At 37.8% G+C, this 17,536-nt stretch overlaps 1 protein-coding gene across 9 annotated transcripts in view; it reads left to right on the forward strand.

The window, feature by feature from the left end:
- Positions 1–17,536, forward strand: part of csmd3b (CUB and Sushi multiple domains 3b) — a 478,594-nt gene that overhangs the window by 441,432 nt on the left and 19,626 nt on the right. For 6 of the 9 annotated variants that reach the window (XM_078954985.1, XM_078954986.1, XM_078954981.1 and 3 more), the window contains 8 exons: positions 3,837–4,022; positions 5,043–5,228; positions 5,346–5,519; positions 12,103–12,285; positions 12,423–12,599; positions 15,845–16,024; positions 16,523–16,696; positions 16,882–17,055. In XM_078954985.1, coding sequence (XP_078811111.1) covers positions 3,837–4,022; positions 5,043–5,228; positions 5,346–5,519; positions 12,103–12,285; positions 12,423–12,599; positions 15,845–16,024; positions 16,523–16,696; positions 16,882–17,055 — 1,434 coding nt within the window. The remainder of the gene's footprint in view (positions 1–3,836; positions 4,023–5,042; positions 5,229–5,345; positions 5,520–12,102; positions 12,286–12,422; positions 12,600–15,844; positions 16,025–16,522; positions 16,697–16,881; positions 17,056–17,536) is intronic. The other 3 variants (XM_023959653.2, XM_023959654.2, XM_078954987.1) reach the window with 1 other exon arrangement.

A 17,536-nucleotide genomic window follows, 5' to 3' on the forward strand; every position in this document is an offset into this window, starting at 1 on the left:
GAGTAGAAACGCTTCTCCTCCACATTGAGAGGAGCCAGTTGAGGTGGCTCTGGCTTCTAGTCCGAATGCCTCCTTTACGCCTCCTAGTGAGGTGTTCCGGGCATGTCTCACTGAGTGGAGGCCCCGGGGGAGACCCAGGACACGCCGGAGAGACTACATCTCTCGGCTGGCCTGGGAACGCCTCGGGGTCCTCTCAGAGGAGCTAGAGAGAGTGGCCGTGGCATGGGAAGTCTGGGCATCTTTGCTTAGACTGCTGCCCCCACGACCTGAAATAAGTGGAAGAAGATGGATAAAAAAAGAATAGAATATTTTAGAATGTTATCAATTCCATAAATAAAATCATCTTGCGACCATAACTGAGGAAATTTTGCATTCAAGACAAAGAAAAATAGTATTCAAAACAAAGACAAATCGTACCCAAAACAGCCATGTTAAACGTTAAAATATGTATATATTTTTTTGCAAAGTTGTTAACAAAGTATTAATTTGTGCACAACTTTGTCTGTATGCAAACACTTCTTAATGAAAGTTAACTTTTCACCATAGGCTATCCATTGAAAGTAGTCACTTGGACGCGTGTTGCCGAGGGAGGTGTTAACGTAGCTTGAGCTGTTCCTTTTTAGAGCTGCTGTTATCATCTTCATGTGCCCACTTCCCTCTCTCTGCTCCCTCCTCGTTTGAAGGCTCCTTTTAACTCCACTTAGACTCCTTTATTGCTTCTCTTCAATGAACTTAAGCTGGACAGTTTGAAAGACAGATGAAAGAGAAGGTCTGACAGGAACCGTAAACTGCTTGTTTAAACAAACATCAGAAAAACACCATTTGACACTTCAGTGAAGTCAAAAAAAGAAAAGATGCACAATGGCAAACTGAGGGCGAAATATAGCAAGGTCTGCAATTTCCAAAATAACGACTACAAATTGGGCGCCCAGCTGTCTTTATCGCCATCTGTCATTCTTATAAATATTTATAGTAGTCTGTAGGAATGATGCCGTACACACTTGGTCCAAATGTGTGCCTCTTGTGGTTTAAAAAGAAAAGAGTTTAAAATGTGAAATGTTGAGATCTTTTTTTCATAACTGAGGAATGTGAAATGACTTTTCTAACTTAATGAGGATGATAAAAAAATGCAAAGAGTCATGAAAAGCTTTTTTCACGGTTGCACCTAAAACACAGCAGTGGTGAGCTGCCCTGATGTCGCAGTGACTAATGAAGCAGTGTTGTTGCCACAGGGACAACTAAATCACAGGCATGTCTTAAAACACACACCCCAGCAGCACGTTAAACACGATATATTTTAGAAACATTGGCCATGGGAAAACAAAAAAGAAATCTATTTCAAGTTCAGGAAGTGTTGGTCACATTTACAGATTTGCCTGGAAAGAAGCCTCTTTGCATCTACACTTGAAGTAGCGTTTTCATTAGTAACTAGTAAGAATTAAGCTAAAAAAAATCTTTTATTAAAAAAATACTAATAGTTTTAATAATATTTTGTACGGTGGCCCAGAAGGGTCACAACACAACACATTAACTTTATACACAACACACTAACTTTACACACAACACATTAACTTTACACACAACACACTAACTTTACACACAACACACTAACTTTACACGCAACAGATTAACTTTACACACAACACATTAACTTTACACACAACACATTAACTTAACACACAACACATTAACTCACAACACAACACAATAACTCACAACACAACACATTAACTCACAACACAACACATAAACTCACAACACAACACAATAACTCACAACACAACACATTAACTCACAACACAACACATTAACTCATGGCCCAGAAGGGTCACAACACAACACATTAACTTACCTCACAACACATTAACTCACAACGGAAGTAAAGCAGCAATTGAAGTGCTTTTATTCTGAAATTTCTACTGGGCTGAGCAGCTAACTACCTAACAGAAAGTAATGTCACAGTGAGCTGTGGAGGGAGCTGCACGCGCGCTCCTCTCCTCTCCTTTTTTCTGCTCCGTCCTCTCACACAGGCACGTGCAGTCCCCAACACACACGCACACTCAGGACGGAGCGGAAAAAAGGAGAGGAGAGGAGCGCGCGTGCAGCGACAGAGGGGGGTGTCAGAGCGGAGGGAGGAGTCTGTGTTCATATTGTGTGTGTTTAGAGGAAGGAGAACCGTAGTAAAGACAAAGTTTCTGGCAACACTGCTGCTAGCTTCTCTTGTAGCAATAACATGCTCCCTCCACAGCTCACTGTGACATTACTTTCTGTTAGGTAGTTAGCTGCTCAGCCCAGTAGAAATTTCAGAATAAAAGCACTTCAATTGCTGCTTTACTTCCGTTGTGAGTTAATGTGTTGTGAGGTAAGTTAATGTGTTGTGTTGTGACCCTTCTGGGCCATGAGTTAATGTGTTGTGTTGTGAGTTAATGTGTTGTGTTGTGAGTTAATGTGTTGTGTTGTGAGTTATTGTGTTGTGTTGTGAGTTAATGTGTCGTGTTGTGAGTTAATGTGTTGTGTTGTGAGTTAATGTGTTGTGTTGTGAGTTAATGTGTTGTGTTGTGAGTTATTGTGTTGTGTTGTGAGTTAATGTGTTGTGTGTAAAGTTAATGTGTTGTGTGTAAAGTTAGTGTGTTGAGTGTGAAGTTAGTGTGTTGTGTATAAAGTTAATGTGTTTTGTGTAAAGTTAATGTGTTGTGTGTAAAGTTAGTGTGTTGTGTATAAAGTTAATGTGTTGTGACCCTTCTGGGCCACCGTAATTTTGCCTTTTTGTATGCACTGTCTCTGTGAAACACATTTTTCTTGAAGGTGGTAAACACCGTAATTTTTGCACTATAGAACACACAATATTAAAAGGCGCACTATGAATGAATGGTCTATTTTCGATCTAATGTCAAGTATATCTTGGTCATATCTTGGTCATATCATCAACAATAAGCTTACAGATGACGATGATATCCACAGACAACCGTGTATTTTATATGTTCAGACAAACATGCTTGTACGCAGGTTTTATTCATACTTGGACAATCTTAAAATTATTTAATTCAAAACTTACTGCACACCTTTGTATACTGCCCACCTGTGGACAAATTATAGGGCAACCAGCATGAAGTAGCCTATACTGATGCCCTAAGGATTTTATTAAAACAGCCTCGGTGGTGCAGTTTAAGCAGTTTGCTTGTTGGTGCTAGAGTTTATACTCTCCAAGCTTTATTAAGACATTTTTTTTTATTTATCTTCTTAATGTTTCAAAAATTAAAATCATTTTAAATCTCACCAATGTAAAGTACAGCACTTTTAGATACCAATCCCCTTATTGGAGGTTTTGGTATGGTCTTATTTTTTAAACTTTTAAGTCTTTTTTTTTTTTTTTTTTTAAGTCATGATACTTATTACATGGTTGATACTTATGTTATTTTACTGTTCCCATACTTTTATGTCATTTTTTAAATATTTCTATGTCATTGTTTTTTATACTTTTATGACATTGTTTTAAAAAAATATTTTTTATGTAATTGTTTTATACTTGTTTGAGTGTTTTATTTTTATCCTTAAATCTCTTTTATGTTTTGTGTATTTTGTGGCAAATGGACCTTGAGTCTGTAATTATTATTATTTATAAGGCGCACCAAAATATAAGATGCATCAAGCGAGACAGAAGTGCTGAGAAAAGTCCTTCAGTCAGACTTCACTTCTCCAAATTGCTTTAACATCAGTAATCACAACCCAATCCATATCATTTTTGAAAATAATTAAGGCTTTTGAGTGCGCCTTAAAGTGCTGAAAATGCACTGTATATTAAGCCTATTTAACAATTGTTTTGTTGTTTTTTCTAGCAATCAGCTGTGGCCATCCAGGAAGTCCCATATATGGCCGCACGGTGGGAAACGGCTACAACCTCAACAATGTGGTCAGCTTTGTATGTAATCGGGGATATGAGATGGAGGGGCCCGCACATGCTCAATGTCAGGCCAACCGCCAGTGGAACCACCCGCCTCCTACGTGTAAAGGTGGGGAGAAAAGTTGAGTGTATTCACCCCCAACTTTTTTTCTCCCTAACTTTTGACATCACCCTGACACTTTGCTGTCTTTACCCCAACCTTTTTTTCCTTTAGTTAGTTTTGAACTGGCAAACTAAACACCACTTTTTCTGTTAAAACCTTTACAAGAGGAATAAAAGTACTTCATTATGAGTCTCCCCTTAAAGACCCACTGTGATTTTTAACATGATCTTGTGGCCTTTTTTTGGTAATGGAGGAAATATATTTAGAAAAGTATGTATTTAATCAACTCAAAGTGAATCAGGAGCAGATGGAAAAAAAAGTAGTTTAAAAAAAACCTTATTTGTACCATAAAAAGACGCTGGGTGGGCCACAAGCTCCTACGCCAAGCTCCCAATAACATGGTGGGGAAGGAAATCGGGGTTGTTCCACTCCAATGGTACCACCCACAACTCAAAGTTCTTATGCTTATACTTGCAAATTTCAAATTTGAACTACTGCTGCTCTGTAGAAACTATGTCCTAGAAAATGACACAGCCTTACACGTGTGTTTTGTTTCATCTTGGCTAAGAACGACATAATTATAATTAAAAAACCACCAGGAACAAATTTTACTGTAAATTTTGTGTTGTTGTTTGCACCGTCTTCTCCATTTGCATTTAGGTCTATGTGCAAATCAGCAGCATACTACACAGTTAAAAAAATGAGGTGCCAGTAAACGGAGTAAAATCGAGGTGCATAATTACATCAAGCCCTAAAGCAGGGTGGCGGATCCTATAGACCCACCTGCCTTATAGTATCATCACTCCCGCATTTACCCTTTAAAACTATAGCTCCATTGATTTCTTCCCTTTTTTCCCCACATCCTTCTTAGTCTGCCCTCCATTACCACACGGAAATGGATTAGAAATGCAAAACACTGCAAAAAAAAGAGGGAAAGAGAAATGACCCTCTCTGGTTTATGCCAAATAACACATGCATTTTTCCTGTCTTCTTTTTGTCTATTTGTGTGCATCTGTTTTTGTGTTTCTTTTTGTGTAGTGGTCAATTGCTCTGACCCTGGCATCCCAGCCAACTCCATTCGACAGAGTAAAATAGAACATGGGAACTTTACCTTTGGCACAGTGGTTTTCTACGACTGTAACCCCGGGTATTACCTGTTTGGATCACCTGTACTGACCTGCCAACCTACCGGACAATGGGATAAACCCTTGCCAGAATGTATAGGTTTGTACATAGAAGACATCTTTGTCTCTTTAATTCTTGGCAGCAATCTCATTGACAGGATTTAACAGTCAAAATGACCTGGTTGTCTCTCCTTCCTTTATCTCTCTTGATGTCTAGTTGTAGATTGCGGTCATCCTGGCTCCCCCCCTAACGGAGCGCTGAGTGGAGATAAGTTTACTTTTGGTTCAACAGTTCGATACTCCTGTCTGGGCGGGAGACAACTGAAGGGGGAATCATCCCGGACATGTCAGCTCAATGGGATGTGGAGTTTTCCCATGCCCTTCTGCTCCGGTAACTTTCCCAACCTCTCTGTTGAATACAAAATGTCAAATTTTGCTTTACATGAAGTAGGGATAGATAGGAAATCTAGTTTTAATCACACACCTAAAGGATGGAGATTCTTATCCATACGTCCTCTTTAAAACATTTGTATTGGCCAACAACCTACATGAGGGAGGTTACATACCAATAAATGCATGAGTAAAAAGCAAATACAGTATATCAATTTTTGTCAAAACTTACAAACATGTATTTCTGTTTATGATGAATAGATTTTAGCACAAATTGTATCATTTAGAAGATTAACAAATATTGTTCTGTTAGGTACAAGTCCATTATTTTCTTACAGACTATCTTGTATATCACATTGCTAGGTCTGAAGGTGTCTGCAGACAGGAATAGTTCTGAGCTTCTATCACATGAGCAAACACCTTGGGTTATGTGGTTTGTTGCTGGCTGGCTGGGGTTATGATTACGGCTCAACAGAATGACAGTCTCCCACCTGCTTTCTTATATAACAAGCCGGGTGAGAATGCAATTCAGACAACTTATCTACAAATGCATAGTTATTTACAGAGATTGCCTGGGGAAGGGCAGGGGGCAATGGAGGGTAATAGTTTGGAAAATGATTAAGAAGTGATTCATAGTTTTACCTGGCAGCTCTGCACCAAAGCCCTGCAGAGTTAAGCGTTTAACCCAGGCTTGCTCTGAGAGCAATTGCTTTATACAGCTATATTTGACTTAGACTTAAATAAATCACTTAAAATTCAGTATAGGAAGAAAAGACCTAGTTTATTTTTGTATATAAAGAAAACGATGACATATATCGCATCGTTGTTTTGTTAATACATTTACAATTGACTTCATTTCTATTCATCTCCATTTTTGATTCTTGTTAGGCTCCTTGAAATTTTCATTTTTTTAACTTTTTAACACCGAAGCTTTAACTCCAGCCTTATTTAGTTGAACAGCATAACTCTTCAACTGTTTACCTAATTAACGTACAGTATTTTCTGCACTAGATGGCGCTCTTTAAAGCCTTACTTTTTTTTCCAAAAATGACAGGGCGCCTAATATATAGATTAATAGAAAAAGTTAATACAGATGGATTAATAATATAGTTGGGCCTTATTGTGAATACACTAACGTGGCTAATGTGTAGAGGTGTTGGAGTTGGATAATCGTTTTTAAGTGTTACAAACAAGGTTGGGAGAAGTCACAATAACAATTGTTTTAGGGCAGGGGTGTCAAAGTCATTTTCACTGAGGGCCACATCAGCGTAGCGGCTGTCCTCAAAGGGCCAAATATAACTTATACATGTGACTAAATGTAATGAAAAACAAATGTAACTACTCCTTAATGTTAATAACTGATTATGTATTTATTCTAACGTTTTAAAGTAACAAAGTTGCATAGAAAACATATGTTTGCTTGTTACTCTAGCATAAGTCTTTTTAAATTTTGTCTGCTTGTTAAAACCCACATAACTCCATTAATGAAGGATCATACTGTCCAAGTGAATAAAGAAATATAACATAAAACTGAGCTAGAAGGAACATGTATTACACGGTCAAATGTAACTTTTTGTATGCATACACACATAAGACCTCCAAACATTGAATAGTTGCAACAGCAACAACACATAAATAATATGTAATCAACTAAATATAATTTTTATTATAAGAAATTAAAAACTTTGACGCTCTCGCGGGACACATAAAATGACATGGCGGGCCACGTTTGGCCCCCGGGTCTTGAGTTTGACACATGTGCTTTAGGGTATCAGTCTCAGGGCTCCAGACTAACTTTTTTTACTAGGAGCACTGTGGCCCCCAACTGAAAATTTTAGAGGCACAACCAGAAAATTTAGGGGCGTATACCATAAATCAACATGCTAACCAAATCTACTAATTTCCAATGTATTACGAATAAATACTTTAATAATAGATGCAGAAATTACAATGTGCTGTTTCAAATTCAGTGTCACATTTTATTCTGTACTTTTGAAGATGCAACAAAAAGGTAAACTGACAGCACCATCGCTGTCATGACAGTACAAATAGTAAACAAAATTCCATACATTTAGAATAAAAAAAAGTTTTTAGTAACAATTTGATTACCGTAGTAACCTTTCTGTCATTTTACAGTTTCAAACAATACTTAAATGTATGTAAACATTAGGGGATGGAAATTCATGTCACACCAAATAGGTGCAGCCAAGATGCACAATAATTTGAGATCACCCAGAAGCAAGACCCCAACCTGAGCGAACGCAGCTGGAAATTTAGTACTGCACTGACTGAAAGCTGCCCTTCAGACTACAAAACAATGCATTATGGGACATGTGTCCTGATGGGTTACAGTGATCCCTCGCTATAACGCGGTCTACTTTTCACGGTTTCGCTACTTCACGCATTTGCATCGTGCATTGTGTTCTGCATTCTGATTGGCTAAAAAGTCACTCCGCTTCTTCTCTACCTGCGCGTCAATAACGTTGCAGTTTAATATGTACACGTACGTTAAACAGCTTGCCAAATTTATATTGCGTACGTGCAAATTATCTTGCAATTTGGAGTTTCTCTAAAACCCATAGAAAAAGAGCGACCGAGCAACTGCCTATCACTATGTTCTTCCCCCGAACAAACACACCTGCACCGCGGGCTTCAAAGGGAGAAAACACTGCAGAGCGGAGTCAGGATGCAGCGGCTCAGTCTGTAGAGCAGTGAAATACACCTGAGTCACTATTTGTCCGACTGTACTTTGTATTTGTTTTATAATCATTTTAAATTTTCTCCCGTTTAATCCAAAACTCGGGTCGCGGTGGGCGGGGCTAATCTCCGCGATTTGAAGCCTTCTGTTCACATTGATGATTCAAATTATTATTTGACAGTACAGTACAGAAGTTATTTGTTGAAAAAAACGTTTCTAAAGTACTTTGATTTGTGAAACAAATGCTTGAGCCTGTAAAATGCTTTTTTCTTTCTTTTCAATGTATAATAGAGTATTTAATTGTATAATAATTGTAAAAAAAAATGTTCCTACTTACTGTAAAAACAGTATTGCGGCTAACGTGTAGCATGCTTAACTGTTTTTCCAATTTGTTTGTATGAGTTAATAACAAAGTCACGAGTTAGCGTACTCGCAGTAATGTTTGTTTTTGAGAAACACGGTTGGGTGATAGCATAGTCACAGAAAAAAAAACAGAAAAAGACTGTAATTCCAGTGGATTCTTAAGAAAAGCAGCCTTGGGCTGATATGCAGCACTTTATAACAGGAAGGTGCTTACACAATCAGTGTAGATCAGCTTTTGTTGAAGAGAAAAGCAGTAAACTAGCAACATAAATTTTTGCATAACTGTGCAAAGCTTTTCTCCGCGGCAGAATGATCGCATAAAATGGTGGAAGAGCTACGGTACGTCAAAGACCGTGTGGTATTTAGGTGTCGCCAGTGACATCTGTAGTGTTAAAGAGTTATAATAAAGTGAATAATAATTCATTTGTTTTATGTTATGGGACAGAAATGTGGCATCACGGGTCTTGCTAGTGCTAAGTGCCACATCAGGAAAAACAACTCTATTGAGTTAATTAATAAGCCAATATTTCCATGGGTCTCACAACTGTATGTTGAAAAAATTACTGAAGTTTAAGCAACACTATAAGTTTATTTCTAGGCACAGATTTAAAGGCTTAATTTCATGGGAAGATGCTCTGAGGAAATGGAATCTGGAGGACTGATTTGTGCTGAATAGAGTAGGATTCCTTTTAATAACCTGGTAGTAACCCACAAAGATCTATATTAACCTACAATGTAAAATACTGATTGGATGTTGTTTAAAGTTTCAATGAAATGAGTCTAAAATGGAGTTAGTGATCTGAAACTAACAGGAATTAATCATGTTTTGGCATTAATCATATGCACACATAACCTAATGCAAATTTCACTCCATTAATGAAATGGGCACTACAGGCCAGAAATGGTTGGCCAGCAATATATTAGACCATGGTGAGGCATTTGTGTGCATGTTTGTGTGCAGAGGTGTGTGCGCTTCTTGGATTCTTTGTACGTAAGACAAAAGTTGCTGAAGAGGCAGCTCTACAAGGAGAATCATACATACACTTAGACACACACACACCCTGCCATCCGACTACCCATCAGCAAACATGCACATATGCAGCCCTAGGGGGAGCATATGTCACTTGTCAACAACTTAATGTGTTCACTCTCTTGCTATTTGTAAAATGCCACTTAGCACTTGAATACCACATGAATGTTAACTGAATTAAACTGCAGTCGTCTCATTTTCCAGAAAGCGATTATTTAGGGCTGGGTTAAGAAAATGAATACAAGTTTTATCCGTTTTTACAATTAACTCCATAAATCCATTTTTGTCTTTTTTTTCCCTAAAGGAAAGAAGTGCTTGTTTTAGTTTTTAATTAAAGCTATTATATATTTTACTCGTGAACGTTCCACTGTTGTTTCATTTTGAATAAGTAGTTGTGTGAAATCTCTCTTCATGAAAATGAAAAAATAAGGAAATCTGACAAATGAATCAATATTCATTCACATCGTGTTAAGCAGTAATTTGAATTTAATTGGAAGCTAAATAAGAATAATTCAGAATGTTGAAAATTATATCAAACTTCACAAATGTATTTTTAATTATTTGAAATTAAAGGCAAAAAAACTACAAAACCATGAGGAATTAAGAATGGCTTTATTCACCTTTCACACAATTTCCAGCATGACTTAACCCAATGTCCTCAAGTTAAGCTCAATTTTTCAAACTTTTAGAAAACTACTATTAAACTAGTGTAGTCTTTACTGTACATAAGAACTGGACTGAGTGACATCCCCCCGGGTTCCAAATAGGAAGGACCTGCTGGCTTCAAGAAGCCAAAATCCCATAGACTTGTGTTGAGAAAAAAAAACTATTACACATTATATTTGTCAGAATAACCATTCTTGCTCTGATAACGTTTTTAACATGTTCTTGCTAATCCTAATTTTTCTTTTTTTAAAAGTAAGTCAAGTTATAAACTGACCAATCAGATGCCTTAATAGAAGTAGGTGATGCCTGCTGGCCGCCACATCAAACATTGGAAACATTTGCTTAACAGCTTCTCATGAGCCTGCTTTCAAGTGTTAGGGGTGTGGCCTTCTAACAAGCTCACTTCTAAATGGTGAGACATCACGACATCAAACCTTGACCAATCAGGGACTCTGATTCAGTAGTATTGTTTACATGTGCCAACCACTTAAAAATTGATCATGGAGGACAAATTAATGATTGTGGTTTGTGCCCGACCACATTAATATGACACCAAATCTGTCATATATTGGAATAATAATTATAATAATAATAATAATGGATTGGATTTGTCTGCGCTTTTCCAGATGCTCAAAGCGCTTACAATGTGTCCATTATTCATTCATACTTGGTGATGGTTAGCTACTGATGTAGCCACTGCTACCCTGGGGCAGACTGACAGAGGTGTGCCTGGCAGTATGCGTCTACGGCCCCTGTGACCATTACCAAGACACACTACAGACAGGGAGGTAGAAGTTTCTTGTCCAAGAACACAAAGACTGTTGGCTGGGGGGGACCAGGGATCGAAACACAGACCCTTCTATCATTGGCTGACCCGCTCAACCATCTGAGCCACCGCCCCCAAATAGAGCTATAAAAGAAAAAGCCTGGAGCAAGATCTTTGAGATTTATACCTCTTTGATATTTCGCACCAAGCCTCTTACAACTGTAGGTGACAGATATGTGGTGCTAAACAGTAGCAAAAGAAGAAGCCCCTCCCTGCTTGTCCAATGTGAATACCATAGGCTAAATGCACGTTCAAGAATCTGGATTTGGCCGGTTTTTGAACGTGTCACATGCCCAGCGTGTCCGTAGCTTTGGTGATTGTTTAGAAACAGCTTTGCAAACCTATCCTGTTGTTTTTAATTTACATAATCTTCGAATTAGCCTCTGAAACAAACTCCACTTTTTAAATCCTCTTCTTATTCATTTTCTATACTCAGTGAGGACAGTAATATCCAGCATTGCTGTATGTTTGTGAACAGCACTGTTACTAAGTTGATTATATTTATATCTGTTTTTTCTTAAATCACATTCTTTGGGCCTTATCTTGCATAGTGCACAGTTTTCTTGCCACAGTTATCCCTCTGCCATGGTACCAATCAGCATTCTGTTCCCATTTTATGCTGGCAGTTGAAAATAAAGCGTGTCCGTGTTAGGCAAAGATGCTAATCTGGGGATGGAAATAATCACAGCTTCACTGATCAGCAGGAACTACCTCTGAAATCAGAAGTCAAATCATAATATTTCTCATGAATAAAGAAACCGTGATGGAATGCACTCCTGGCAATGTGCACAACTTTCATCCACTTTATTTGCAAAACATATTTAAAAATCGATCTAAATATTTCAAGTTGAAGCAAATAAAAAATGAAATGGATTCCTGTGCCATAAGAGTCTTACTTTAAAGTAGGATTTGCTTGTATGGACGAAAACATTTTGATTGTTATACATAACTCTGCATAACTTACAGGAACATGTCTCTGTCTTTCTGCTTCGCTTTTGTAGGAGATATCGCCGGCTCTTGCGGTGATCCTGGTATTCCTGCTCAAGGTTCAAGGGAACAAACAGATTTCAAGATTCGCTCAAAAGTGCATTTCACCTGCTCAGAAGGCTATGAACTGATTGGTTCCTCTGAGAGGATGTGCTTCCCCAATGGGACCTGGTCTGGAACACAGCCCTTCTGCAAACGTGAGATGAGAAATCTCAACTAATCCTAGTCTATCCTTCTATCCCCCAGAAGATCTTTTCCACAGGTGTCTCTCTTTGAGCAAAAATGTTCGGATACAAAAAGCTTTTTTTCTTTTATTCTCTCGTGTCTCCTGCAGCTGTTCAGTGTGGTAATCCTGGCACTCCAAGCAATGGCAGAGTGTTTCGCCTGGATGGAACAACTTTCTCTCACTCTGTAATCTACTCCTGCATGGACGGCTACATCCTCACCGGTCCCACCACCCGGTTGTGCCAGGCCAATGGGACGTGGTCGGGAGCACAGCCCAACTGCACCAGTATGTTACCAGTCGAGACCATTAACTATAAAAGAGAACTAGACTAGTGAGTGTGATGTCACGCGGAGAAAATGACCTCCAGCTCCAAACAAATCAAATCTATTTAGTCGCTATTTTTTCGTGATACGGACGTTGCCATGTTGGAACCAGACGACGTTGGTAAGCTGTAATTGGTCCAAGTCTGTCTGAGTAAACATTTCTATGGCAACCACTCTCACCATTCAGAAGTGAGATTCACACCCCTACCACTGAAAGCATGTTTGGGAGAATCTGTCAATCAAAGGTTTCGAACGTTCGATGTGGGGGCCAGAGCACACCACCTGCTTTTACTGATGCATCTGATTGGCAAGTTTATAACTTGCATTATACCATGGTCCGGGTGAATTCTTGATTCTGATTGGCTGCTGGGTGTGCATTAAAAAGTGATAACCGCACGCCCAAAAAAGAAGTTCCGGTCACATATCTTAAATCTTTTGTATCACTGCGCCGGCTTCTTTATAACAACCTTTTGATTCATCATCTGTACAAAAACAAGCGGTAAGAGGAGAACTTTCCCTCTAAACTGATGCTTTATTCAACCCATCGGAAAGATCAGCATATATATATCGCTTTATATCGCCGAATCTTGACTGCAGCAGTGGTGCGGCGCCTTGTCACGTTATCGTGACAAAGCACTGCACCACGTAACAAATAGTCAGCTTTTCGTGAAAAAAGTGATCCAAATCGAAAAAATAAAAACAAGAATAAAGGACTAAAAACTGGTTAATATTTCTTTCTTTCTTAAAGTAGCCATGGTATAAGCGGGTTAATGGCCTTCGAAGTATGCATTATTATTTCACACTTCACGCCGGACGGTTCAGGCTTCCACGGCGTGGGTTAAAAAGTGATAATGCACACTTTGTCGGCCATTAACCCTTATATAAAGAAAACATGTAATGAGGATTAGCACGAACATGTTTAAAAAAGGTAGTAGAGCAAGAATGGTTGAGCTGACGAATAGAATGACTGACTAAGAGCTGTTTATTCCTTTATAGAAGTCTTTGGGATTTTGGCTTCTTGGAGCCAGCGGGCACTTCCTGTTTGGAAGGCGAGGGGGAGGTGTCACTCATTCCAATTCTCATATACAGTCAGTGGTTGTGACTAAGAACTTGTAAACACTAAGAACTCTTTTAGTTTAGATTCAGAGAATCATGTTGTCTTTAGGTGGGTTTTTTTTGGCGAGTGGTATTTTTTATAGATTGGATTTTGAATGTGAAGCTGAATGAAACTTTAATCTCCCTGTCATAGACCTTTTTTATGCCTCCCACCCTCCTTATACTGTCACCAACAAGGAAACAACAAGATCAACAAGGTTCTTTCCACTTTAGTTGTCAATGTTTGTAGTATTATGACTGATGGTTGAATACCTGCAACAATACATTATAAGGCGTAAGCCAGTGGGGTTCGCAGCAATATTCGCTCATGTCATTATTTTAAATGTGAACTTATGAGGTGACTGGGAGGGCAAAGAGCAGTTTCTAAGCTTTATGTCATACTCCCCTCTGACTACATAATTCCTGCTTTGCAGTGACATCAACTCTGCAACCCATAAACATCACCAAAGTCATTATGGGGATTAAGTTGTCCGTCTTTTAAAATATTCTACAGCGTTATAAGGTCTGAGTAATGAAAAGAGCCCGGAATCTTTTTTTTTTTTAACTTACTTTATGGAACGACATGAATAACCTTGACCATTGTTTACTTTAGATAATTTGTTTTTTGAACTCTGTTGGAAAATTCCAAAGTGTAAATAACTCTGTAATATAACATTTTCTTACCGTTTTGAAAGACCGCATGACCGCAGCAATGCTGTATTTAAACAGTCTTTCTTTAGAGCAGATTCTGAATGCACTCCAGAAAATATGTGTTTGTCCAGAAGAATGAAATCACAGTGTTGCCGTTAAGCATCGCATAAACACTTATTTTAACACAAATCTATCTAAAAGTAGTTGAAGTGGTTGTCAGACTATGAAGGACAACACTCTAAATGTACTAACAGGTGAATCTTAATGTTGCTTAAGTGTCTCAGGACAGTCTAAGCTTTTTATTTATTTATTTTTTCATTGGATGTACGGTATCAAGTCCAAAATGATATTATTTATCTCAATGCTCTTTTTTTTAAAAGCATTTCATCAAGTTTTTTTTAAATTTTTTGATCAAACAAGTTTTATCCAGTATTGACGTGTCTAAATGAATCTTTTTTTTTCAAGAGCAGACTAAAAGATGTGTTTTCCTGAAGCCTTCTATCAGGGTTTTTGTTTGTTCGGGAGATTTTCTTGCTATAAAGCAGATAAAAATTGTAGGTGCATAGCTTTTGTTCTTTCTTTGTTTTTAATTTTGGGGGTAAAACAGGTTTTGGATTGAATTGGAATTGATTTATTTTAATTAATCAGAACAAAAACTAAAGACAACAAACAAAAGAGACATACTGTACATACATCTATACATAGATATATCAAACTTAAGAGAACTAGTTAAGGTTTAGATTGGAAATTAAAAATTAAAAATAAACGATACATATCCATATATGATGTCTATATGATTAGTCATAAATCGACATATTTATGCTTATATATACAACGCATGACACACTGAATCCATTAAATGTGAAGTTTGTCAAAATTAGTTAAATGTGTTGTTTGTAAAGGAGTGGGAGGAACCAAACTTATATATTTCCCCCCATATTAAAAGTCAAAATTTTAAAATAAGACTTGCCTCCCCATTGTAAATGACATTCAGTATTAAATTACCTGTGTTCATTTTTTATTTTATTATTATTAATCTTTTGGTATTTTTTGGAATAAATTGAAAGATGCAGACTAAGAGAATAAAGTATTTATTTGACACTTTTTTCAATTAATTTGTCTTTTTCATCCCTTTATTTGATATTTTACAAATGTTTAAGGTTTTTAAAATATGGTGTTTGAGGATCATTTTGATTTTTTGGCTAATACTGAAAATTGAGTTCTTGATTTCATCCAATAAAATACAAATTATAATTCTTTAATTTTTTTTTTCAAAATATTAATCCTGAATATTCTTCATCCTTCTTCAGGTCTACTAATTTAGAAGATTATTTGCTTTATATGAGTTACAAGGAAAATAAAAAGAACAAAAAAGTTATTGCAAATGAAGACCCAACTTGAAAAATTGAACAACCAAAGAGGTAAAAGTATTTTCCTCATTTTGTCCACTCTCCTTTTCAGTGATAAACTGCGGGGATCCTGGTGTGCCGGCCAATGGTCTGCGTTATGGAGAAGACTTTACTATAGGCCAGAATGTTACTTTCCAGTGCCAGCCAGGATACAGGATGGAGGAAGATGGATCACCTGTGAGGATGTGTACCCATAATGGAACATGGAGTGGAAGTATGCCAATTTGCACAGGTAATTCATAAATTTATGCCATATACAGCTCCTTCCAGTTATTTTAAGTGGCTTTCTGTCCTTTGATTGTGGAAAGCTTTTATGGCATGTGTCTGCAGTAGATGGTGTGTCAAATTTCGAGTATTGTGGTGTTGAATTACAAGCACAAAAAGACCAGGATAGTTGTTAATTAACAAAAGGATGACTTAAGAAAAGATTACATTTGAAATTGCTCACCTTTTATTGCTGTTTCATGACAAAAAACAGGAATTTTGACCAAATCTAATGAAACTGATGCTTAATAATTCTACTCCTCAAAAGCTACTATTTTCCCCTTGAAGACTTTATTGCAATTCATTTATGAACTAATTTAAAACCAAGTAGAAATTTGTCACCAATGATGGTGATTTATTTCTACTGTTGGGGGAATTTATGTAGCAGTAGCAAAGAAGCTGTTTAAAAGGACATAAATCAGATTTTCACAACCGCTTTCTCTTCCAAACCTGTCTTTTCTCTCAGCGGTGACCTGCTTGTCTCCCCCTGCCATCAGCAATGGGGCACTGCAGGGCAGTGACTTTGAATGGGGCAGCAGTGTGAGTTACAGTTGCTCACCTGGATACGAGCTCTCCTTCCCCGCTGTCCTGACCTGTGTCTCTAATGGAACTTGGAGTGGAATGCTGCCACAGTGCTTACGTAAGCATATGCACACACAAACATACACATTTAGAAAGCACACCTTTGACTTGGCTCAAGAACCATTATAAAGGGCAGCCAGAAGACCACAATAAAAGATTCTAAATTTGTCCTTAGTTATCCCAGAAGTCTACATTTTTGGTGACAATTAACACATCCTTCTGTTTTGACTTTGCTATTTGCAGCAAAATTTTGTGGGGACCCAGGTACTCCAGTTGGGGGTTCCAGAGAGGGCCGAAGTTTTATCTACCAGTCAGAGGTGTCCTTCAGCTGTTCTCCGCCTTTAATTCTGGTTGGCACAGCAACAAGACGTTGTGAAAGTGATGGTACCTGGAGTGGAACACAACCACGTTGTATCGGTAGGTTTTGCACACGCAGCTTACACAACCTGTACAGATGGTAAATAAAATAAATACAAATTTTGGGGTAGAACATTCTTTTTTTGCGTAAACATGTCGCACAGATTTAATCAACTGAAGAAAAGTTCAATGGTTGATTGACTGATACTTTAGGCCATGACTCCCCTACAAACGTGGAATCACTTACAGTTCAGATGATAAGAAAGAATAAGACGAAGAATGCTAAAAAGAAAATCAGGGTGGTACTTCTTTATGACCAGAATGGTGCAACTCAACCTTAAGTGATTGTCAGAAACTCCACTCCACAACCTGTGTATCCAACCCACTTATCTAACACATTCAGGTTCTCTTAAACACATAAAAACCAAGCCCCCACGTTCCATATGTTAATTGCATGAAAGGTTGGTAGAGTTGAGCCTTTTGCACTTATCTTAATAATTAAAACACATTCAACAATTATGTTGTGGTACATATCCCAACA

This window comes from Oryzias latipes, chromosome 11, assembly GCF_053564925.1.
Source record: "Oryzias latipes strain Hd-rR chromosome 11, Olatipes_Hd-rR_3.1".
Lineage (NCBI taxonomy): Eukaryota > Metazoa > Chordata > Actinopteri > Beloniformes > Adrianichthyidae > Oryzias > Oryzias latipes.